This window comes from Sorex fumeus, unplaced genomic scaffold (assembly GCF_029834395.1).
Source record: "Sorex fumeus unplaced genomic scaffold, SorFum_2.1 ptg000003l, whole genome shotgun sequence".
NCBI classification, from domain to species: domain Eukaryota; kingdom Metazoa; phylum Chordata; class Mammalia; order Eulipotyphla; family Soricidae; genus Sorex; species Sorex fumeus.
The window spans coordinates 29,823,896-29,850,587 of NW_026606060.1; the positions used below are offsets into that span (position 1 = coordinate 29,823,896).

Genomic DNA, 26,692 nt, shown 5'->3' on the forward strand with positions numbered 1-26,692 from the left:
CAAACACCTTACAAAGTGCCCCTGCACGGTCTCTCTTACCTTAAATTCTAACTCTTTATCCTACTAACCCAAATTACCTTTTGCCATTTTTGGCAGTTGTGAACCAGTATTTTCCAAGTAATATAACTAGTGAGAGTGGAATACCAGGTTAAATATATAAATGTTTATATAATCTCACTGCACTCAACAAGGTTCCTCTCCAAATTAGTGAAATAATGTACTCACTCCAAGAGTAAACTCAGATGATTTGTAATTTTAATGAGAGAAATAAGACTGTTGGAAAAGGGAAAGATCATTGGGGACAAAAGACTTTTGGAAAGTACTTATTAATACTTTCTAATGCAACATAAATGCAACTGATACCTCTAAAACATTTTCTCTTCTGAGGTATCATTTACTGCTGTTTAGGATTTATTTTTTATAGTACCAGATCAGTATTTTTATAGCCATATCAACCAATTTTTTTTGAAATTTAAAATAAAAATGTATAGTTTTATTACAGTAATGAACTGTCTCCATTTTTTTTTCTTCTTGCAGAGGGTTACTGCTACAGGAGAATAGCAGGTTTGCAGAAGCACTGCATTATTATAAATTGGCAATTGGGAGCAGACCTACACTAGCTTGTAAGTAATGTTCAACATCTTTGCAAATACCTCTTTTTTAATACTACTCATCCATAGAAAATACCTTAGTGGCATTTTATTTTATTTTAATTTTTTTTGCTTTTCGGGTCACACCTGGTGATGCACAGGGGTTACTCCTGGTTCATGAACTCAGAAATTACTCCTGGCAGTGCTTAGGGGACCATATGGGATGCTGGGAATCGAACCTGGGTTGGCCACATGCAAGGCAAACACCCTACCCGCAGTGCTATAGTTCCAGCCCCCCTTGGTGGCATTCTAGAGAAAAAAATAGTACTCCAAATTTTTAAAAATTTGGATTAAGAGTATTAATAAGATTATCAACTTTGAAAAATTATATCCCAATTTAATCACAATTTTATATGCTTTCACTTAAAAGTGTATTAAGATAAGTACAATTCTGATTCATTAAGATACTTTATCTCAGTTTTTATTTGAGCTTCTTGAGCACTAACCTTTTTAAGGCCCAACATTAGTTCATATTTTTTAGTGATATCTGCACCGCTTATTACTATATAATGCTCCTTAAGAATTTATTTTTGTTTATATTTGAAAAGTATATTCAATAGAAACTGATTTATGATAATAAACTGTATCCAACTGTTTTATCTTTTCCTTTTCTTTCCACTCAGCTGCATATTTGAACACCGGTATTATCCTAATGAACCAAGGAAAGACAGAAGAAGCCCGACGCACATTTCTGAAGTGTTCTGAGATCCCAGATGAAAATCTAAAGGACCCTCATGCGCATAAGAGCTCTGTTACCAGCTGTCTCTACAACTTGGGAAAACTCTATCATGAGCAGGGACACTATGAGGTGTGTCCTTATATCCCTCTGTCCATTTCCTTTTGCTCCCTTGTTCTCATCCAGTCTTATTGTTTTCACATCTGTGAAATTGTTTCACAGATGCTGTGATCTCAGAGTAACTAATATTTGTTTAAATTAAAAGTTTTGCAGCAAGGCTTTAACTCTGCTAAACAAAATTTAATTGACTCATATTGAATTTTTCAAAGCAATTGTGCCAGTATCACTTGTCACTTTAAGAAAGGGAAATAAAATGCATTGCTTCTCAAGCTTGTTTGTTTATTAGATCTTTGGACTTTATGATTGAAGATACATTGTTACTGTATCTTATATCAAGTGTCTGAAGATAAAAAAATTACTTTGTTTATTCTGAGAACTAGGAAAATGATTTGTATAAATACTACCCATTTTTATTTGGTTTAAACAGTAATAAATGGATTTTTTTACAGCAGTGCAATATTATTGTTTGATGCAGCAGTACAATATTATTGTTTGATGCTTGTAGTGCTGCTACACCAAGTCACCAACAGAATGTCAGCATCCCTCTGCCACTACTCCAAGGTCCCCTCTTTGAATCTTCAGATCACTAATTAGGGGATCATTAATTAGGAGAGAGAATAGTAACAGAGGATGGTTAGTACATAAGAAGTTGGGTGGTTTCCCCAGCTTTGTTCTCCTTCTCTTTTTTTTATTTTCTCATTTTTATTGTGGTACCAGGATTTGCAATACTGTTAATTAGACATTTTTGTTCTAACACCACACCATGGCCATAGTGTCTCCAGGACCAACCCAGCCATCCTCACTCCAACGTGAGCTAGTTCTGTGGACAGAATCACCATTTCTGAAGACCTCAGCTAGTTTCTGTACCCTTAAAATGTTTCTTTATGCCCCAAATATTTTTTTTATTTATGAAGAAGCATTGATTACCTACACACATAGATAAACTAAGCTGCACTCTAAAATTCCACAAATTTTTGATAAGTTGATCGTATTTTTCAAAAATTGTACATTTTTCTTTATAGAGGTACATAAATTAAAAATTAATGAGTAATTCCATGCCAGTGCCTTTTAAAATGAACATAAAATGAATAAGTTCTACAAGTGTGCAATTTAGTGAGAGTGAGAAGAGAAATAAGAAAATTTTAAGGGAAAATAGGAATAAACCTATAAATGTATGAAAGTGTGTTTTATCCTAAATAGGTAATAATGGCTTTAAGTTAAAAAACGGTGTATTGTTAAACAATGCTTAGGTATCTGAGTTAATAAGTAAAAGATTGTAATAAAGAATCTCTCTAGATCACCTGTCTAGACATATAACATTCAAGATGAATTAAACATTCATTTTTGAAAAGGTATAAAATCTTTCGCAACCTAGGAGTAAATAGACCTCTCCTAATCCAGTAGAGGACAACTGGAAGCACCATGAGTGAATGCTATCTCAGGCAAAGTGCTGAAAAGTTGTCTTTTCGGGGGTGGGTTGATGATACAGTGGGTAGGGCACCTGACTTGCATGTGGCTGGCCCAGGTTTGACCCCTAGCATCCCATAGGATCCTGCCAGCATCCTAGCATCTCAAGCATGACAAGGAGTAATTCTTGAGCACAAAGCCAGGAGTAAATACTCAGCATCTCAAGGTATGGACCCAAAACAAAACAAAGAAAACGTTTGTCTTTTAAAGAAACTCCTTTAATGCTTCTTGTAAAATTGGTTTTAGTATAGGGAGTTCATAAAACTATAAACTATTCCCTCCCCATAAAGCTTTGTGTTGCCCCATAAAATCTGAATGATAGTCTATCTGAATAGAGTAATTATAATGAGGTGTCACTTTCATTGAGTTATTGTTCATGTGTTCTGTTGCTATTGTCGTTGTTGTTTTCTCCTCTGACTTGTAGAATCTTTTTTGGAAGATCTGCTCTGTATCTTAAGGGCTTTGTGTTGTACATAAGTTTGCCCCCCTCCTTTATTTTTTTTTTAAATCTTGCTGCATTAAGTATTCTGTTTTTTTGGCTTTTGTCATTCTGGTTATGATTAGTCTTGGAGTTTTTCTATTTGTGTCTGTTTTTGTTGGGATCCTCTGGCTTCTTGAATTTCTGCACTCAACTCTGGGAAATCTCTTGCTGTGATTTTTTTCTTCTTAATTGAATACTCTCTATTTATGAAATTTGCCTTCCTGTTCTTTAGGAATGCTGATGGCTCTTAGAGTGTTCCTCATGAACTGATCTGTAGTTCTCTAATACTCAGTACATTGCTGCCAAACATTTCCCTATATTCTGTTGTCTTCTAGAGGTTTCCTACATCTCATCTTGGATCTTAAGATATTTTCCTCACTATTATTCTGTGACTTAGACCTTTTATTGCATTAAAAAAAATCACCTCCCATACTCTTCATTTTCATCACTTCTGATTGAAGTTTTTCTCATTTCTCGTCTCATTATATTCTTGTGCTTTGCTGACTATCCATGCAGTCTTTTCTCTAGCTCATTAAATATCCTCAATATGGTATCACTAAAGTCATTCTCAGAGAGTTTACAGAACTGTTTGGTACTAGAAGAGCCTTTCTGTTATTACTTTGACTCATTGAGGATGCTGGACTGATACAATGCATTCCCATTCTGTCTGCTATGTCCCTACAGTGTTGAGGGTGAATCATTGTGGTTTGACCCCTGCTGGGAGTCTGAGACCCCCAGAGTCTGGGTGTTGGTTTTTTCGTTTCCTACCTATCTATAACCAGTGACACAAATTATAAATGTGAACTGTGAGGTATGCTGAGTAGCGTGGTCACATTGTTTTGGAGATATGAAGGTGGGCCTGCAGAGATGGCAAAGTGTGATTGTGGTGTCTGCTTGGACCTATCTAGAAGGGAGAGGAACCCACTTCCTTTCCAAAAGGTCCCTGATGTCAACTGGAAGGTTATCCCCAGGGATGGTTAGGGGAACACACAAAAGCTAAGGACATGTTTTAGGAGCTGCTGAGATCCCTCTCTTTCACACTGAACATACCTGCCTGTATGACCTTATTTTTCTCATATTAAACTATTTTTTTCTGCTCTGAAATTCTATCTCCACATATTCTTATACATTGTAGTAAAAGTACAGTGCAAGGATAGAGGTATGGCTTTATAAATAATTGAATTCAGAGATTTGCTGGAGCTAGAAAATTGATAGTTGACATTTCATTTAGATCCTATTTGGCTACCTAACATAATTTAACTACAGACTAGATCACTATGGGTGAATTTCAAATAGAATTTTTCTAGGGTTTTTCCTTACTTGAATGATCCATGTTAACTGGAAAATTTCTATTCAGATAAATATTGCTAATGTTCTGCTTCATGTTTTAAAATATTTTTATGACCTTCAATAACTAGATTGGGTATTTTTTCACTCATGAAATTGAGGTAGCTTGATATAATAAAATTTCTCAATAATATTTTATCTAATTAACCATCTAAAATCAGCAATGTGAAGGTTTTTATCTGGAAGAATGTTATTTTATTTATAGTAAATATTCCTATACTTTATCTCTTTGTTCTTTCTTAGGATGCCCTTAATGTATACAAGGAAGCAATTCAGAAAATGCCAAGGCAGTTTGCCCCACAGAGCTTATACAATATGATGGGTAAGTAAAACAGATATTTTAATTTCCATATTAGGGATCTGTGGAGAAATAAAAACCTTTGTGTTAAGGAGAAGTTTAATCAATCTCATTATTAATGCTCAACAAATCACTTAAGTGATTGGGTGTCAATTTCAGATTCTCACAGACACCGTTGTTCTGAAAAAAGTGAATAAACATATGTCAACAAATTGACCCAATCTCAGAGTTATTTTTAAGAATTTATTTAGATATTATTTGGAGTCTAGAGATTTAGAAAATAAAAGTACATATATGTATATTTTACTGATCAAATTAGTGATACATTAAAATTCTGCTTTCCATTATAAGGACATTTGAAAAATAAACATGTTATGTACATATTCATTATTATATATACAAAGGATAAGGATACCTGAGAGAAATTTCCTGGTTTCCTTTATTGGGAGGGAGAAAAATGCTCAGGGGTCACTTTCAGAGATTGTCATTGGAACACATAGTACCTGGGCTTCTATACATAAGGTTTGTACTTAGTCCTTTAAACCATCTCCCAGAACCTGATATAATTTTTATTGATGAGGCCATATTCCTATGATATTCAACATAGTAAAAATAATGTGTGAAGAATTTAACTGTGCTACTACACTTATTCTTTTTTTCACATTTTGAACCGTTAGCTAAATTTTCTGTCTTATAATTGTCAAGGCACATGAATTAAGGAATTAGGATTTCTAGTAAATATACATCATTTTCCATGGTGAACCTGTGACTCTTTGTATCATAGCTATTGGATGGTGGATACTTCTGAAAACTCTTCATTATGTATAATACTTGGAAAAGAATCCCCCCCTTTTTTTGGGTGCCCAATTGCAATTAACCTTGCTGTTTCTGGAAAAGAATGACTAAGTAAATGGGATGCTTTTGTTCTTAAATCAAATGCTTTTCTCCAAAGCACAAATTCCAAACTCAGTTTTTCTTTTTTCTTTAAACTTGATTAATTTGTTTAATATTTCTAGGCCTCTCTCATGCATATAAAATAAATGAGGTCACATGATTTCTAGGATTATTTTCTCTTTTATTACTTGAGAAATTTGATAGCAGCTGCATGGCTGAGTACACATTAACATCAGATACTCCTACATAGAAACTATATTCTTGGGCAAGGATAAGCACTTCATTTTTTTTAAGTGACAGAAAATATAGAAATAGTTTAGAGATAAGACCAGGCACAGGTCAGTAAATTGAAATAGAACCCATAATTTGAAAGAGGTTGATAAATTGATTCCATGTCACTGGGAATTCTGACCCCAGTTAACATGCAGTTGAGCTGTTTTGTGTTCATGTTAAAGAGGACACAAGTATTTTCAGTTATGTTTTCTTCTACTTTCTGGTGTAATTCTAAATGTAAAATTTATCATCATTAAATTGACCTTTTCCTTCAACTCTTATGAAATTTAACAGTTTCTTATCTTAGCCAGTATTTTATCATTCACCTGTTTTCCCAGATGAAATACCTGTTTCTGAAGTATATGACCAGCGTGTATAGAGTTAGCAATTAATTAACTTTTCTATTTTAATGCTAGGTAGTTAGTCATATTAAGATGAGTTATATAAAGGTTGTCTTTTGCTACCTTGTTAAGTAGCCTCAATAATTTTCATTTCTAATTTTATTATTAAGGTTATCAGATATACCTTAGTTCCAGTTTTTCCCAATTATAAGTGAAAATGTCTTTCTTTACATTAGGACAAGACAGAGTTTTGACAACAGAACATATGTGACATCTTTACTGCTAACAGGAAATGTGGTATTAAACTACTTAGTGATTTCAGAAAATTTGCTCAATTATTTTTTTTGTAAATAAATTTGATTGAAAATTCAGCTAATACCTTGGGGTCTGTCTCATATGGTTACACAGATGCAGTACAAACACAGGAGGGAAGAGATAATTATTTCCCCGGGGTTATTGTTTGGTCCTTTGTCCTATTTTGCCTTGTAAGAGGAGCTAGTTGCTTGCTTTGCCCAATCTGAAAAGAAACCTCACAGTTTGTGAAGGGAGAATCCCAATGTAATTGAAAATCTCAGAATCCTTCCATAATTATGGTGGCTGCCTTCTGTTTAATTTTTTGTGTTAGTGTGTCAGCCGACCTCGTTTCGTAGTTTCAATCATTGAAGAAACTGATTTTCTCAGAGAGAGTTCCCCTCCTAATCAAATGGGTGAAATCATCTGAGTGTTTGCTTTAACTCCTAATTCATTTTGATTAGCCTCCATTTGACAAGAAAAAAAATGGCCCAGGAGATAAGCTGCCCTATCAGTTCATCAGTTTCATTAGTCTGTCAGCATGTGCTGATTATCCTATCAAGTTTATCAACAGCCTTGAATATGTTTTCTAATTCACACATTTACATATTATTAGTGCCCTTTAGGGATCAGTGATGGATTATAATGTCTGGCTAGATTTAGCCTGGAAGTACTCATTTTTCTCGTGGCTCTTTTATTTATCCAGTCATGACTTCCTCCCCCAAGCACTTATGTTTATTTATACAAACATCATTTTTTTCTGTCCCATTTTTCTTTTATTCAGAGGTTCAGAGAAATAAATTTATGCGGGAAAATACAATTATATTTTAATATCAATTTTAGCCTACTCATTTGGTTTCTTGTAGTGCTTTTAACGATATTATAGTGATTTGCATTTTGCTACCCTTTAAAATTTTATTTAAAACCACCAATTTTTATTATGCTCCATGCCAATTTATATTTCTTGAACACCAAATGAGCATGTTTTTCCCATTTGTGTGTTAATAGAAAATTACAAGTTTGATTAATTTACTTATCAAATTAAGCCTTTCCATATTTATTTTGATTTTTGGTTTTATTTTTTATCTTTATAGTTCGTAAGCTTTAAACAAATACTTTAAATAGATATTTTCATCATTGGCATTTCACAGGGTTAACATATTTGAATAACTATCACTTAATCCATAATTCTATGTATCTTTACATACACAAATAACATAAAGTAGATACTAAATATTATATCTAAAAATAATAAACTTTTACCTAATTTGTAGTTGGTAAAGCATACAAACACATGGAATTAATATTGTGAAATGTGGGTGGGGAATTTTACCACACACACTCTGCTGTGTTTATAGAATATTTCAGGCTTTGTGCTCAGACTGGTCATTTGGATGGTCAACCAAGCTCAGTAGGAATCTCTCTCCCTCTCTCTCTCTCTCTCTCTCTCTCTCTCTCTCTCTCTCTCTCTCTCCCTCTCTCTCTCTCTCTCTCAGCGACGCACACCTAGCTGTGCTTATCATTTCCTTCTGGTTCTGTTCTTAGGGATCAGTCTGGAAGTGCTGGGGAACCATGTGCAATTTCAGCCATCAAACCCAGGCTCTCTGTGTGAAAGTAAAGCACCTTAACCCTTGTACTATATCCTCAGTTTTCTCTTAAAGGTCATTTCCTTTTGTGTTTCAGAAACTACAGTTGAAATCCTCTTATGGTAAACTTTGCTGAAGGAGTTAAGTAGCTTACACAGCTAATTTCAATTAATTCCCTCAAATGAAAACTCCTTTAAAGTAAAATTTCTTCTTTTTTTTTCTCATGAAACATTTTTTTTCTGTTGACTAAGTCAAAATTACCCTTATTCTGATGCCCATATTTTATCTTTATTGAATCTCAATTTCTCCTTTATTTCCTCAGATTATCTAGATGCATTTTGGAATCATCGAATGTTAGAGATTGAAGATTCATACCTTAAAATTTATGTCATCGTAATCTTTTATAAAATAGTAATTAGCACTCCAAGATTTGAGTTGATCTGTTGAGGATTATAGTTTGTGGTTAGAATTAGAAGAGTAATTTCCTGATAAAATCAAATCCTCAGTCTGGAGAGATAGCACTGCGGATAGGGAGTTTTCCTTGCATGCGGGCGACCTGGGTTCAATTCCCAGCATCCCATATGGTCCCCTGAGTACCGCCAGGAGTAACTCCTGAGCATAGAGCCAGGAGTAACCCCTGTGCATTGCCGGGTGTGACCCAAAAAAGCAAAAAGAAAAAAAGATCAACTCCTTTTCTATTAAGCCCTTCTCTGTTATTGAAATGGCCATTGCTTACTATGTCTGAATAGCATTTATTTACACAATAAGAAAGATATACTTCTGTTATTTATATACTACAAATTTCATCTTAACTAAAACTACTAAGATGCTTAATGGATTGTAACTTTGTCAAAATACATTTATACATGTGGGATATTAAAACTTGTTAAAAGTAGATTTATTTCCAACTCCCCTCAAACTTTTTCTTCTTTAAAATTTTGCATTCCCCTCATTTATAACTTTAAGCTTTTTAAATCAATACTTACAAAAGATTATGAGAAACCAGTAGGTTGTGCTTTCAATTACTTTTATCTCTTAGAGCCATTTCAATCCCAAAGGTCATTTTAAGCCTATTTACAATTTAAAATAAAATTACCACACTTTGTCAGTGCAAAGTAATTGGATTAATTATGTAAGCAATTTAGACCATTTCATCTTGGTGATATATCTTGAGAAAAATGGCATAATGTATTGGATGGAGTAAAAGAATCTAAAGAGACCATCTTGTCATTGCAATATGTAATAACTACATTTAGAGTAATGACTGCCAATAATTTTATATCATTAGTGCTGAGTGGAGTGTGCAGAGGTGGTGGTGCTATAAAATGAATTTTTTCTATATGTCTTCTGCTTTTAGGAAACTTTCTAGGAAATTGAATAGTGTTGTTAGGGAGCCCTTCCTTCTAACACAAATGCCCATATAGAAGTGGGACAAAATATTATTATAACCTTGAGAATATCCTGTCTTTAATTATATTTGTGTTTGTTATGATGACTGAACTGAAAATTTTTAATTTTGTGCATTTTTTTTCTAATCTGACACTAGTGTGTTATAATTTTCATCTGCATCATGCTTTCTTGGTCTTTATATAGTTGGTGTTGATGATTGGTTACTTTCATTTTAATATTATGTTCAGCTTCAAGGGAGTTGCCTGATAAGGATCCATTTCTGTATTTGCTTTTATTTTGAATTTGTTCTATTTTAATGATTTTTTTGGGGGGGGATTTATAACCAGATCTGGAAGTGCTTAGTAGGGCCATAAAGTGTTGGCGGTTGACCTAGAGTCTCACACATGTGAGACCACCACTTCCTGAGACCCTGCCTCACATTGACTCTGTCTTTTGTTCCTGGTAATTCCAGGTGGTTACTGGTCACCTCTGCCTTTCCCACTTCCCCTGCTCCACTTCTCTTCATGTTGTCTGGTAACTGGGGGTCAGATACATGCCTGGCTATGGTGCTCACACAGTATTAGTTCTGGTACTTGCCGCCCTCTCACATCAGGTTCCATTGCTCACACATTTGGCTGCAGGACTCACTGAAGGTTAAAATCCTTCAACTGTGGAGCATGTGCATTTTCTGGTGGTTCTGCTCTCTGCTCTCTGGATGCGGGTCTCCATGCATGTGTATGGGGTAGACTGAGATCTTTTCCTGGCCATAGTCCTGGCACATACTTTTAGTTGTAGTATCTTAACAGTTCACACCATTGAGTTCAGATGTTGTCATAAACCTGAGTACCATGTTGACAGAAATCTGGACTACCCGGATTGCATCCAGTATATGTGACAGCATCAAAGATCCAACTCAGCCTCATGCTTGCCAGTGCTTCAGACACCAAAATGTCCCCTAGCCCCTTGGACATTCTTTGATTTTGTTTCTTTTATTTTGTGAGACAATGTTATTAATTATAAAATCTACTCAGCTGAGTGATAGCACAACAGGTAGTAACCCGGGTTTGATTCCTTTGTCCCTCTCGGAGACCCCAAAAAACTACTGAGAGTATCCCACCCACAAGGCAGAGCCTGGCAAGCTCCCCGTGGCATATTTGATATGCCAAAAACAGTGACAGCAAGTCTCCCAATGGAGATGTTACTGGTGCTCGCTCGAGCAAATCAATGAACAATGGGAGGACGGTGCTACAGTGCAACTCAGTGTCAGATAACATTTTCCAACAAACACATAGATCATTTAATTTGCATAGGTTTTAATTGAAAAGATTCTATTCATAATATGTACTGAGAAAGGAAAGCATATTTTAATTTAATAGCTCCAATACTAACTGGCGAACTCAATAATTACATCACAGGAGTTTTTGGAGTGAAAAAGATAGCCCAATCAAAGAGTGTATTATCACATGTACTACTTCGGATTTTCAGATTCCTTATCATCATTTTGGTTACAACTGCCAAGGGTGTCAAATGCATCTTCTGAAAACAAAATATAGAGTTTTCATTTGTAAATCTATTGGACTCTTCTTGATGTACACTGTATGTTGCCATCATTTGCTATAATGACTGTAAATGAAGTCTGATTTTCTGTTTTCTGTATGACTGTTTTGTTTTTTACTTAGTCATTTTTTTATTGGACTATGTATTGTATATGTGCGTTTAGAGATACACAAAGTAGATATTTGACATGATGGTTTACTGCCTATCTCTGTCTGGTTGTTTAAAAGTGGATTGCTCAAGGCTCTTAGCATGCCAACTGTGAAGGAGATGGTTTTCAACTGTGTGAGATTTGAACTTCACATCTTTCAAGTGTGGAAGCATTAACACTCTAGTGGTGTTAAGCTTTTTATATCACCTGCTTCCCCTATTTTGAGTTGTGGTGATTTTCCTATGATTGTTTTTGTTGGCACTCTTAAAGATCCTTAAATCAACCGTACAGAAATGAGTATAACCATGTAAATGGATTAAATACTGATCTGTGAATCTCCAAAATGAATATTAACTTTTAAGTTTTTACATATATATATATGTATAGGCTCTTACTCTCTTGGAGGAGCTTGGGGTCCCTATGTCCTTATGGGTGCTGGGAATTGAACCCAGGTACGGTATGTACAAGGTAAGCACCCTACCTGCCCCTCCCAGCCCCTTCAAGACAAGCATGGCTTGAGGTGTTATGGGCGTTTTTTTTGCCTTTTTTTTTAAATTTAATTTTCTCATCTTTTGTAAGTAAAAGACCAGGAAACGAATGCCATCGTACAGTTTTCTGACCCTGAAAAATGAGACAAAATTTGAAAGATTTTAGGAGTTTGTACGATAAGGAGTCAACAGAAACAAAATTATAAGGTTTCTATGCATAAATCTTATACAATTTTGGTGGGATCTAAAAAAGTATATAAGATTTATGTATAAAATTATAAAATTTTCTTTTTATAGAAAGGCAATGGTTTTTTTCTTTTCCTTTCTTCCATTCACACTCAATATAACATCTACTTTATGGACAATAGTTTACAGTCATTAATTTGCTAGGTATTAGGCTAGATTCTATAAAGGCCAGCGTCCAGTTCAGCTGCATTAAATAGGCAATATATTTTGTTTAAAATTTCAATTAAACACATGGGTAGAAGATATATAGTCCCCTCGGGGAGTTTGAACACTTTAATGCCAGAAGGGGGATTGCCTAAGAATCACGCTTAGGTCTAGGTGTCATTTGCTTTCCTGGAAATATGATATGAGACAGTTGATTATATTTCATTGCTTTTAAACCACACAAGCCCACCTGCTACATTAATTCATAATTTTACCACTTTAATAGTAAAGCAAAGGATTAAAACTTTTAAACCATTTTAAATGGATTTATAAAAAAGAAATGTTAAAATTAGTACATAATTATATTCTCAGTCTCTGATTCCTGATTCAATATGCTATATTTGATAAGTCTGTTTTGTGAGGCTTCAATAGAAATAAATAAAAAAATAGGACGAATTTCACTCTCTTTTTTGGGGAGGAGGGAGAACTATTTCCAAGTAATGCTCATGGTACGCCCTGGGCTAATTCCAGTGTCTCCATCAAGGAGTATGTTGGTTAAATGATGGGGTCCAAAGAGGTGATGCTGTGCACTCCCTGGGGTGTCAGAGACACCTGTCATCCTGGATGTGATTAGAGGCCTGCATACTACATCAGGCATTGTTTGAGAAGCCATGCAGTGACAGAGATTGAACTTCTATTGGGCATAATAGAAATATGCACCCCCAAACTTTTGTACTATCTTCCAGATGCCCCGAATTTTCTCTCCTCTGTGGAGTGAAGACATTACCCAGTCATAAAAAATGGTTTTAGTTGCAGTGATATTGTATTTTTCATGGGAAATCCATTAAATTATAAAAGATGTCTGTTTTGGTGACATTTTCATTAAATGGAAAAAATCATGTGGAAGAAAGAAATCCTGAATGAAGAAAACATTTTTGAAAATCAGTGTCAGGAATTTATATCGTTGCAAATATTTAGAATAGGCAGGAAATAAAAATTAGCTGTGCGTGTATAGATGTTCTTCCAATATAGAAATGTCGTCCTTTTTGTTTTACTTTGTTTTGTTTTGTTTTGATTTTGGATAACACCTGGTAGTACTTAGGAGTTACTCCTAGCTCTGTGCTAAGGGATTATTCTGGGCAGTGTTTGGGACCATCTATAGTGTCAGGGATTGAACCAGGGGTCTGCCATGTGCAAGGCTAAACACTTTAATTCTTGGACTGTCTCTCTTTACCACTATATAAAAATGTTTTCTACATAAAAAATAGCATTTAAACCCTAAATGAACTGTTTGATTTTTATGTATGCTATATATTGTCATTTTTGAATTGCATAAATTAGAGTATAATATTTTAATGCATAGTTACATTGAAGAATGCTAGTGCCACCTTCCCTGATATTAACTATGGGTATGATTTTTGTGAATTGTCATAGAATCTTGTTTTAAGTATTCAATCTTAGATCTGTAATCCAAGGCCGAGGGTGGTGGTAATATATTTTGTCAGTACTGTAAGGAGACAGTAGAGTGTCTTTTTATCATGGGCTTAGAAAAATTGTTCTTATACAGGGCTGGAGCGATAGCACAGCGGTAGGGTGTTCGCCTTACAAGTGGCCAACATGGCCGACCCGAGTTCAATTTCTCCACCCCTCTCGGAGAGCCCAGCAAGCTACCGAGAGTATTCGATATGCCAGACACAGTAACAACAAAGTCTCCAATGGAGACGTTACTGGGCCTGCTCGAGCAAATCGACGATCAACGGGAGGGCCTTTACCTTTACCTACTTATATATTACTTGCAGAAGCAGAATTAATACAATATTTTTGTATACTAATTGGATATTCTGTTTGTCAAACATTAAATTTTGCTAATATTATTAGTTAAAGAATCCTACTGTTAATGTTCTTAGGTAATAGTGTGTGTTAAAAAAGAAAGTATAATTGCAAAACAGTATGGTGGTTGTTGTAATATATTAGTACTTATGTAAAATGTTAGAAAGAGAAATTGAATATTGATAATTAGATAATAAATTTATAAATATCAAAGTCTTTAATAGAAATATTGAAATATTGACTTAGACATATCAAGACTTGAGCAAATCATGGATAAAGTTTATTACTGTGATAGTTCTTATGTGAATTGACTGGGGTGTTTTTACTAGTTTATGAAATAACTGTATATTGATTATTGAACACCCATGAATTTAAAAACCATTGCATAATTTTGAGAGAGTAGGGTTGTTTTAATTTGGAATATGACAAAGCTAAGATCCTATCAAATAAGTTATTTGTACATTATCATGCAACTCTTTATTAGCAGTGTAAGAATTTGAAACCCAGCCATTTGTTTTGGCATATAATTTATAATTTGACACTGCATTGTAAATTATAAATCATTTCAACATATTGAAATAAGAAAAGTTGTCAATTAATTAAAATGTACGTATTTAAATTAGGTTGAAAAATTAGTTCCAAAGAGGTTATTAAAGTTATTAATATAAACAGGAAATAATTATAACAAACTGAAGATTGGTAATGTACACATTAAAAGCAAAACAACCAGCAAATAAAAATATTATTTCGATGTTTCCAAAAGGAATTGATAAATAGAAAATAAGCACTCCTTAGAATTAGAATGATTATCTTAGTGACCAACCCGAACCTCTAGCTTGCAAAGTTTATAAATTTGATAGGTTATGATAGAATGCATGGCTGGAGGGCATGCAGCAAGCCTGTCATTAGTGGGTGTATTGGCATTGGCAAGCTTGCTGGAAATCACAGAGGCCCTTTTACCAGTATGTCCATTCCATGGAGGCCAGAGGCTAAGAGTGATATAAACTATGTGAGGTCTTGGGGAAAATGTTTATTTTATTCAGTTTGCTAACGTTTTTACAAACATATAAACATCTAAAACTTTGATAAATTCTTGAATTATAGCTAGGTATATGTTTTTTGATATTGTCTGTACCTCATTCACTAGTATTAACTGTTGAGATTTTGTTCACAAACATTGCTGTCTCTATTATAAATTATTTGATTTTTTAAAATATCCAACTCCAGTTTGTCTGAAATTACTTTTTTTTTTTTGCTTTTTGGGTCACAACTGGCGATACACTGGCTCTGCACTCAGGAATTACCCCTGGAGGTGCTCAGGGGACCATATGGGATGCTGGGAACCGAACCCTAGTGCAAGACAAACATCCTACCTGCTGTGCTATCACTCCAGCCCCCTGAAATCATATTTTAAAGGGAGATTAAGTGCAATTTCTAATTGCTATTTTAATTTAATTGAAATTTATTATTATCATCATCATCATCATCCTCATCATCACCATCATCATTTTGCCAAGCTGGGATCCATTGCAGAGCCTCACATGTACAAGGCATGTGCTTTACCACTTGAACCACAATTCCAGTCCCCAATAGACACAATAAGTCTGTGGGGTTGAGGCACATGATTTCATGTGGGTCATCCCTGGTTTGATCCCCAGTTTCAATATGTGTGACTTGAGAGGGTCTAAGCACCACAAGGGTGGCCCCAATAATTCCCAGCATTATTGGGCTCAAATATCACTGCTTTCTCATATCCTCCTGGAATCACTGACCCTGGTGGCAGATGATAACTGGGAGGGAGGGGCCCCTGTATTTCCTGCACACTTTTTTGGAAGCCCCAAATACCCCCAAACATCAATCTATAAGCTTTCTCACTATTGTATCATGCATATATACATATAAAAACAAATATATAATCTAAGAAAAGGCAGGAGAAGTAAAGCAAAACACCAATAAATATGGATAGTATGTCTGACTACATGTTCCATTCTTTATCCACCAGCCTGAGCTGTCCAGGAACTTGAAACATGAGAACCAGTGAGATTTAGTCCATTACATCATCAATAATCCAACAGTCTTTCCATTAAGGAGTTAGCCTCTGCCTGGGTTATTTTAGACCTGGGGCTTTTAGGGAGGAAGAGTGACATTATTTGCTCTACATCTGAAACTGGTTTATATCTGCCTGAAGCCAGCTTGGAGACCTCCAAATCCCTTTGTCTGTGAAAGACTAGGAAATAAATCTGAGTGATGAGCGTGATCACTACATCATCGTATAGACAATCTTCTCATTTTTATGAAATTTACCTCTACTCTGTAATCTTATTTTTGCAGAATGAGAAAAGAATAGTTATCATTGCTCATTCCCTCTTGGGTGCTATAATCATTTTTTCAATTATTGTAAGTGAAGAATTACAGTCTCAGAAAAGATGATGTAGCTTATCCCTCCTCCCCCACTTCTCTCACAACCTAGTATTTTCATTTCATTATTAAATGTACTCAACATTTTTGTAGCTGTTTCTTTCATAGAATTTTCATGATTTTAATAGCTTGAAGGAATATATATAATATATATATATATATATATATATATATATATAGTATGTATGTATTTCACTCTCTTCCTAAACTGTGGTCATTGATAGCACTTGTTGCTGTTACATTAGCCATTTTAAATACTATTATTATCTTTTTATTTGGACAGATTATTTTCTAAAGAGCCAAAGAGAACTCTAACATGATTACTGAATGTTTATGATTCTTAGTTACTTATTTTTGAACATTAGACGGTTGTTTAGGCTCAGTGAGCCAGTCACTTCCCTTGTAATACAAACCTGATGTTAATTATACCTTTTGTCTAATGTAAAAGTATAATGACACTATACTTATACTTCAGTAAGTATTCAATACATGCTAAATTTATATCATAGGCAGCTTGGTGTGCTTAAAAAGTGAGCCTTTTTGTGCAATTCCAAACTTTTTGGATATAATTATTAACTGCCCTTGTGTTATTTTCATTTCTGAGACTTCCTCTTCATCCATTGAATGATTATTCCATTACTGTGAATTAGAAATGAGAATGAAGCTTCTACCTTACCAGTGACAGTGTAAAAACAAGTAGTTTTTCTTATATTGTTTATTGCCTAAATTTTTATTGAGCTTTTCTTTAAACACATTTGAATTCATCCCTGATTACTTTCTTGTCTCTTAGGTTTCACATCTTGATTTTATTATCACTTTTATAGACTATTTTTTGTGTTAAGGTTAACCTTCGAACTAAAGTGCATTTTGCATGCAATATATTCCTCTCTTAAGAATTGAGTAACATGCATCAGCAGCATTCTTAAATGTCAAATATGGATTATCATTGCTCTTCCTTATCCCTTTAATTCAATAGATAGGCCTAAGGCAAAGTGAAATGAACTTGATGGCCATGTATCAGATGGTAGAAACAATTTGCCATTAGTCAGGAATGTAATTTTCACCTGAGCTCAGTAGATGACACATATTTTGTTTTCTCACTAGTTTAAGATGATGATCTTCAGTTATTCTAGATTTGATTAGCATCTTTACTATGTTCCGCATTTAAGATTATATATTTTGTTTAGCTAATCTGCTTTTCCATTTTCCCTAAGCAAAACCTAGGCAACGATATTCTTCGCTTAGATAAAAATTTATATAATGCAACTGATGTAGACACCAGAAATATTTCACTTTGAAAGCCACTCTTAAAGTTATTTACTAGTGCTTGAGTGGAGGTAATGTGCTGAGGATTCATACGAGCAATATGAAAATGCAGGCTACATATTGAAAAAATGGGAGAAGTGGGTGGATATAAGTCAGGCAACCATTCAATAGTTTGCTACAGTAATTCGCTATAAATATCTAATGCCTAGCATCATTATTATTATTAATAATCCAATTAATGGTCATGTGATTTTTTAATTGTAATAAATTATAAGTCAGAATACTTACCGTTTTTCATATACTTACCAAGATGTTGCCTTGTATCTATTAGTTATAGCCCCTCCAATATTTACCCTTTTCAGTTGTACTAATCAGTGTTACTCATGAATTTCTTTTGAGGAAAATGAGCTAGTCATGTATCAAATTAATAATACTAAGTTTCAAAGCAAATTTTAAACAAACAATTCCTGGCTTGGAACAAAATAGTTCACTTTCTGAACTGATTTCCAGGTATCAACAACTTATATAATAAAAACTGAATTTCAGAAGCATAGAGTTGGTATATCCATGCATTATTTTCTGAACAGAAAATGTATAGTTTTCCTGAAAATAATTAAAATTTTTAACAGATGAATCATAGAAACCATATTAAATACAATGATTATCACTTCTAAAACCTGACTTTATGAATACTGTAAGACTCAAAGTATCATTTCAGGTTGATTATAAACAAAATAAATACTATGGAGCCATCTTTGAGCTCTTCCCATGTATTTAACATCAGCTTTATACTCACTTTAGAAATCACTCTAGAAATACATATTTTGGTGTAATTTCTCATAAATTGCTTTTAAAATGCAATATCTTATTAAATTAAGAATTAAATATAAATAATAACATATGAAAAATTAGTTTAATAATTCAAGTTAATAAATTACCCAAGTTAATAAACTTTTAATACGTTAGGGATTATGCATACATTTTCTGTTATATAAATGATCTCATAAATAAAAGAAAACATCTGTGCTTAATCCTCCCATTTTAACCACCATAACCATTTTATATATTCTAATCTATTGTCTTTGTCAGGATATTTTTGGTTTTTTTGTATCTCATCCTGAGTGTGGGCTTTTATCTAACCAAATCATTCTTACAAGTAAGAGTAATATTTTTTTTTTAGTTGTCATTTTATGGGCTGGAGTGATAGCACAGCGGTAGGGCGTTTGCCTTGCACGCAGCCAATATGGCTGACCCTAGTTTGATTCCTCCTCCCCTCTTGGAGAGCCCGGCAAGCTACCGAGAGTATCTCGCCCGCACGGCAGAGCCTGGCAAGCTACCCGTGATGTATTCGATATGCCAAACACAGTAACAACAAAAGTCTCCAATGGAGCCGTTACTGGGCCCACTCGAGCAAATCAATGAACAACGGGAGGACAGTGACAGTGACAGTCATTTTATGATATTAAATGTGAAGAATTGTTCTCAGAATTAGAAGAACATCCATAAGTGTGAGTGGAGGCATATATTTTTGTCTATACATTACTATTATTACCAGCATTTATTTTTAAGTAATGGGATGAGCAAAGTGCACTTTAAAGTGCAGGAAACACAGATTAATTCATATCTGTATTGCCAGTGCTAGAGTAATATGAGAATATGATTTAAAGGAAACCAGTTCTTCCTTAAAGCAAAATGTATAACCAATATGGAATAGTACATTTTGAAGTACTCTCTGATGATGCTTCTAGATTGAAAAATCTATCATTATGACAATTAGCTAAACTATAAAGCTCTGCTTGAAAGTAATGAAGATTATGTATCTATTGCCTACTCTTAAAAAAAAACGGGAGGGGGGTAACTAATATATTTGTAGAACTTCTTATAACTACAATATTTAGCTTAAGTAGGCGAATTATCTTAAAATATAATTTGCAATCAGGTGAATATTCTTCTAAACTATAATTGTAAAGGGAAAGGGTGATATCAATAAGCAAGTAACTGCTATATATTTTAACTTTATTTCCTTTGTTTTCCTGCTCGATATTTTTTCCTGTTTGTTAAGAAAATTAACTTAAAAGTTATAAGTGACAGCTGAAAAACCTAAAAAGCTTTCTATATGCTGCTGGACACATGATAAATAATTAGCAGATATGCAAGTTTTTGTTTGTTTTTCACCAATGGGCTAAGCAATATTCTTGGCTCTACTAAAACTGGTAAATTCATTATTAAAGTAAAACTGGTAAGTTAATTATTGAACTATAATATGTAAGTAATTTATTTAAAAAATCTAAATCGAGTACAAATGTCTAACTCAGGATATTTTAACTCCTCGAAGAGTTAATAAGAACAGATTTTACTTTTTGAACATGGTTGTGAAGACTACTCATAATTTCTTATTTAGGTCCTGCATAAAGCTCTCTACTTAGTATTCTATAAATACCTAAACTTGTAAAGGAATGAATGAATGTGAATATAAAAGAATTTCAATGATTGTATAGAAGAAAGTCAATCTTATCTTTTAAAAATGGTGATAAAGGGCATGTGATGGGGAGTCAGCTCTTCCTAAGTTAAAAATTAAAGCTTCACAACATTTACAGTTTTCTAAACTTAAGTATTTCATTTAATTTCTCCAGACACAAGTTTTTCTCATTACAATATTGGAAATCATGATGACTTTTTGCAGTTTACGTGGTAAAATACAGCTTACGTGTATTTTATTCCACAGCATTTGAAATTCTTACGAACACATAAACATGATGATGTTCTGTGTCGGGGAGCTGTGTGTTTGAGTGTCATGGTTCTCTTTGCAGGTGAAGCATACATGCGATTAAGTAGGCTCCCTGAAGCAGAGCATTGGTACATGGAATCATTGAGATCCAAGACTGACCACATCCCTGCTCATCTCACTTATGGAAAGCTGCTAGCTCTAACTGTGAGTTACTAACTGCCTCCCCATTTCAAAAAAGAGTTCTGTCCTTTCAGACTAAGATGATGGGTTTTAAAATACTGGGTCTTCATTAACACAGGCTATTAGGATGCTAATATGGGAACCAGGTTGATAGAACCCTGGATAGAACAAACAGAAAATTATATTCTTTGGCTATGGGATTTGCCAAAGTTAAAATGGTTTACATTTTGATACTGAGTCATAATGGAAGTAATATAGAGAACACCAACTGTGTGATGCTATAACAAATTTATCATAGGATATGTTTAAATATTACCCTCTATATATCAATGTTAATGTTAACCCCAGATTATCTACAATTTATAAATTAATCTGATTCTAGTTAGAAAGATAGAAGACTCTGCATGTGTTTTATCAGTGCCACCTGGCATCCTACTCTTTGGAAATCATTCTATAAGGGAAGTAGTCACTATGTGACTAGCCACTATGTAGTATTCAGTTTAATTTACTTCATTGATATTAATTTGACTCATTATAACATTTTAACTCCCCCCAAATTGTAATTTCATGTGTTACAAATGATAGTAATGTTTTTTTACAAAATAGGAAATTGTGTCTGCGTGTGTGCTACTTATAATAGTACTTATGATAGTGCTTAGGGACTCTTCCTGGCTTTGCTCTCTGGAGAGGTTTTCAGGTGAGGACCTTTGAAGTGCCAGAAATGAAACTAGGGTTAGCAGTATGCAAGGAAAGCACCTCACTGCTGGTAATGTATTTCTGGTCTCATAGGGGGATTTTGCTTAAGTAAAATTTCTGAGTTAAACCAGATAATAACTAGGATTCATCTTCAATTATGGTCTGAATCTATTTTTAATTTTAGTAGACAACCTAATTCCCTTCAAAATATTAATAAAAATCAAGGACACTGATAGGAAAATGATTCCTCTGTGAATTAAATGGAAAGTTATCTTTGAATTAGTTAAAGTAATAATGTTTATTTCCCAGAGAAGATGATGATGATAGATTTAACACCTAAAATTATTATATAAATATTCTAAGATATCACTAAAATGCTGCTAAAAAATTATAGATGCAGCATAGACAAGTCAAATATCACACTTAAAAAAGTCTAGATTTGACCAGAAAGATAGTACAGCAGGTAAAATACTCTCTTTGCACGTTGCTAATCTGGATTTGACCCCTTGCACTTATATGCCCTGAGTAGAGAGCCAGGAGTAAATCCTGAGCACAGTTGGCTGTAGCTCAAACACCCCCTAGTCCTGCCCCCACCCCAACACACACACAAGTACCTAGATGTGTTTAATAAAAGATAACAGATATGCTCTATTGTGTAGCTGAACTGAGAGTATAATAAGAGAGTTTCCCAGGAACTAAAAGATGAAACTTTAACTCCGTACCAGGAAACTAAATAGTAGGCTTACTTACCCAGCAGACAATTGAGAACATTTACTAATCCATGGAAAGGAATTTTGTGCTTGTTTTTATTCTTTCTGGAATAAGAGGCAAAGCTTTAGACTGTTGTGAGGTCAGGATTAAGATGCCAAAATAAAAAAGGAATATTCATAACCTCAGTAATATGATAATGTTCAGTAAATTTGCATACCTATACAAGGCATTGTATAAAGAAAAGAAGGAGATCTGAGTGGAGAATAATAGGAATCTGTACACTGCTCTCTTCCCCTTGACCACAAAGACCCAGCATTGCATTTTGAATTCACTTGCATAAAATTCCTGGCTCAAGAAATCAAATAAGAATCAGTCTACTAAAAAACTCCTGTTGAAAAAAATTACAGTTGATGCTCTTCAGAAGAGCACAATTAATTCTAAACTGATCACAAAATAGAAAGAGTCCTGAAACTAATTTGTCAAAGCAGAGAAAATGACCATATAAAGATTTAGAATGGATAAAAATGAAATCTGACATTTAAAAAAAGAAAGACAACCTGGAGAGACTCAAGATATGAGGATAGCTGGCTTAAAAGAAAGAATCAAGTAGTAAAAACAAGGCTAATTAGTATTAAAAAAAAAAAAGAGTCAGTTCTTTGCCCCATAAACACAGTGCCAGCAATAAGGTTGTCACCTGCAGGTAAAAGTGGAAACTCAATGTGATGGAGTAAGTGACTGAGAATGCTTCAGCAGTCAGAAACAGGTGGAAAGCCAAGGAAACTGAATGAAAGGAGGAATAAATGAAATGTCTGCCGTCAGAAAACTCCATCAGTTTTGTCCTCCTGTCATGAAAAGTAACACAACATTTACACTCCCACTACTGCCCTAGTACTTCCAGGCACATGCCAAGACATTTTTGACTTTTGATCTAAAGAAATCATATTGTAGAGAAAAGGTATCCATCTACATGTGTTTGGAGGTTACCTATAAATGACTTGCTCCTGAACCAGACTGCAGGGTAGAGGTCTGTAGTTTTGAAAACTCCCTTATGCCTAAGGAACTTCACTCAGCATTTTTACTCTTTAAGGTTATTGGTAATATTACAGGAATGGCAAATAAAAAAAAGTAGAACTGAAACAACTCATTAGGAGAGTGAAACTGGAAGTAATATGACAAAATTCCAAAACTTACTTGAGTTGCTAGAAGCATTTCAGAGAGGATGCTGTAAAGGGGTTTTTAATGTGGGGCTGGAGCGATAGCACAGTGAGCGGGGCATTTGCCTTGCACGAGGCCAACCCGGGTTCGAATCCCAGCATCCCCTATAGTCCCCTGAGCACCGCCAGGAGTAATTCCTGAGTGCAGAGCCAGGAGCAACCCTGAGGATCACCGGGAGTTACCACCCCCCACAAAAAAAAAGGGTTTGTAAAGAAAAGTTAAGAAAGAACTTTTAGAAATTAAAAATATTATGGGAAAACATTTGTATGAGGGCAGTAGAAAGGTGAGGAAATCTTTTCATGTGCAAAGAAAATGATGAAAACACATGAAAAGAATTTATGAAAGAAATTAATGTTGGGTCTCATAAGTAGGGAAATAATAGAGAAAGGGATAGAGCATTACTCATAATTGAAGGGTACAAATTGCTATTTCTGACATTTAAAAGATCATAATATGTCAAGTTTAATCAGTTGGAAAAAGTTTGTTTTATCTTTGGAAAGCCATTTCCATTTTCTATTCTGATAGGATGATAATTCACACTCCATTACATAAGAATAGAATTCACATATATCTCTTGCTCCTACTGCTGCATTTTGCATGTTGAAAATATTTTTATTATGTTAATAAATGACTGCTTTCAAAAATTTGTATAGTATGAGATGTCTGATTAACAAAAAATATCATTTAGAAAGGAAAACACTTGGGCTTAAATATACTATAGCACTGCACTGTAGCAATGCCGTCCCGTTGTTCATCAATTTGCTCGAGCAGGCACCAGTAATGTCTCCGTTGTGAGACTTGTTGTTACTGTTTTTGGCATATCAAATAAGCTACGGGGAGCTTGTCAGGGTTGCAGCGATAGCATAGCAGGTAAGGCGTTTGCCTTGCACACGGCCAACCTGGCTGACCCAGGTTTGATTCCTCCAACCCTCTCGGAGAGCCTGGCAAGCTACCGAGAGTAATCTCATCTGCATGGCAAAGCCTGGCAAGCTCTCTGTGATGTATTCGATATGCCAAACACAGTAACAACAAGTCTCACAATGGAGACGTTACTGGGCCCACTCGATGAACAACAAGAGGACAGTGCTACACTTCGTACCCCCATCTTCTAAATATACTGTTTCTGAATATACTATATTTCAGAACATATAATTGTTACCATCACATAGTCATTGTCCCCCCCCTTTTTTTAAATACTGATGCATTTTAAAAATAATCTTTACGTAATCTTTGCACTGCATATTTTTTTTGCAAAAAATAATAAATTGACATGGGCTTTTCATTGATTACGCAGTAAAACATAGTACCTTGACAGGGACACAATTTTGGATATTAAAAAGTAGTTTTTAAAAACTATTTTTAAGTATGTCTGGGGCCTGGAGAGATAGCTCAGCAGGTAGGGCATTTGCCTTGCATGCGGCTGAACTGGGTTCGATTCCCAGCATCCCATATGGTCCCCTGAGCACTGCAAGGAGTAATTCCTGAGTGCAAAGCCAGGAGTAACCCCTGTGCATTGCCGGGTGTGACCCAAAAAGCAAAAAAAAAGTATATATATGTATATGTATATGTATATATGTATGTATGTATATATATTTAAGCATCTCTTAAAAGCAGAATTTAAAATTTTTAGCTTACATACAGAAATGAAAATGAGTGGAAGACTTAGACATGAAAATTCAAATTTTTATCACCCCACTACTTTTATAGTTTCTGACTTGCTGATTAGATGAAATACAAACCCAATAATGAAATTACTAAAATCATAATGCCAAAACCTCAAACCATCTTTAACAGTTTCTTTTTTGAATTATGAAATTTGGCAAATTTATAATCCCAGTGGATTCCCTTTGTTTAATTTTGGGTTTCTTGGCTTGGTAATATGCCATTGACTTGACATGGAATTGGCAAGATGGATAATGCCACACATTTTGACTTTGACTACTTCGAATAAAATATATTATTAAATGGAATAGACTGTTATTTTTAAGACATGACGAATTGAAAGGGAATGGTATATTCACTTTTTTGTTAAAACCAAAATTAAGATACATAAACTTAACACACAATTATATTAGAATTAGATTGTAGAATAGCATATCAGAGTTACATTTTACAAGACATATTAGAAAAATATATTTATTATTGTGCTTTTAATGTATCCAGTGAAATTACTCCATTGTACATTTTTGTGCAATTTTTTAAAAAGAATTTGTATAATATTTATGGTATTTCAGAAAGTTCAAAGGGATTTAGTTTTCCAGAAACCTTTGACAAATTCCATAGATCAAATCCTTTTTTGATTTCTCTGCCAAAAATGCCCTTTCCTTCTCTGCCAGCTCAAATTTTATTTACTCTGTGAAGTCTTGCCTTGAGTCTTTCAAGCAATTATTTTTTCCTTTCTCTGTACTTCCAAAGCACTGTCCTCAGTATCTCTGTAAAAGCACTTCCCAGACTGAAGTACAGACATAAATCTATAGCATTTCTTGTATATGGGACAGGAAGTAAGTCTTTACTTATCTTTTCACCTCTTCAGTATATGGCATTTCACTGTCTTGGGAACCCTGTACCCTTCTTTCACACTTTTCTCTTTTAACTTACTTCTTGACTGGCTACAACGGGGCTTCTAAATATTTTTGTTTCCACGCATTTTGATATTCCTCACTAATGCTTATCAGCACATGTATTGAGATGTATTACAGCACATTAGACATTGCTCTAATTCCCAGTGATAAATAACTGAAGGTGAGTGGCATTCTCATAAACACAGCATAAACTTTCAAGTATCTCTAAGGTCATGGGTACAATATAATTATATATTTCTTGAGTATCTGTGCTTGGCATGTGTTCTTTCATAATTTTTTAATGGAGGGAGTAGAGGTTAGTCAGCATTTTATTTCTTGATGTTTTAAACTCAAATTCTTCCCACTTTGGGGTTTATTTTATGATCAACCTCCTGGTAGAATCTCAGAAACGTAATTCAGCTGTACAATTACCCTAGCAGAAATTTTCATCAACAACAGTAAAGTGTTGATAGTCAAGAATGACTACACGTGTTTTATCATTTTTTACTAGAACCCAAAGAGTAACATGGAGGTATGTAAAGTCAGATACTCTAGCGCCTTTGATCATACAGTCAAGAAAGTTGGATGTCAGAGCAATAGAACAGCAGGTAAAGCACTTGTTTTGTATGCTGCTGACCAGGGGGCAAGCCATCCTGTGTCCACCAAGAATGATCCCTGCACATAGAACTAG

The 26,692-nt window shown here is 34.4% G+C and overlaps 1 protein-coding gene across 1 annotated transcript in view; it reads left to right on the plus strand.

The window, feature by feature from the left end:
* The window catches only part of TMTC2 (transmembrane O-mannosyltransferase targeting cadherins 2), a 473,463-nt gene that overhangs the window by 316,042 nt on the left and 130,729 nt on the right, over window positions 1-26,692 (plus strand). The window contains exons 5-8 of the mRNA XM_056116407.1: window positions 538-623; window positions 1,274-1,458; window positions 4,985-5,063; window positions 20,721-20,842. Coding sequence (XP_055972382.1) covers window positions 538-623; window positions 1,274-1,458; window positions 4,985-5,063; window positions 20,721-20,842 — 472 coding nt within the window. The remainder of the gene's footprint in view (window positions 1-537; window positions 624-1,273; window positions 1,459-4,984; window positions 5,064-20,720; window positions 20,843-26,692) is intronic.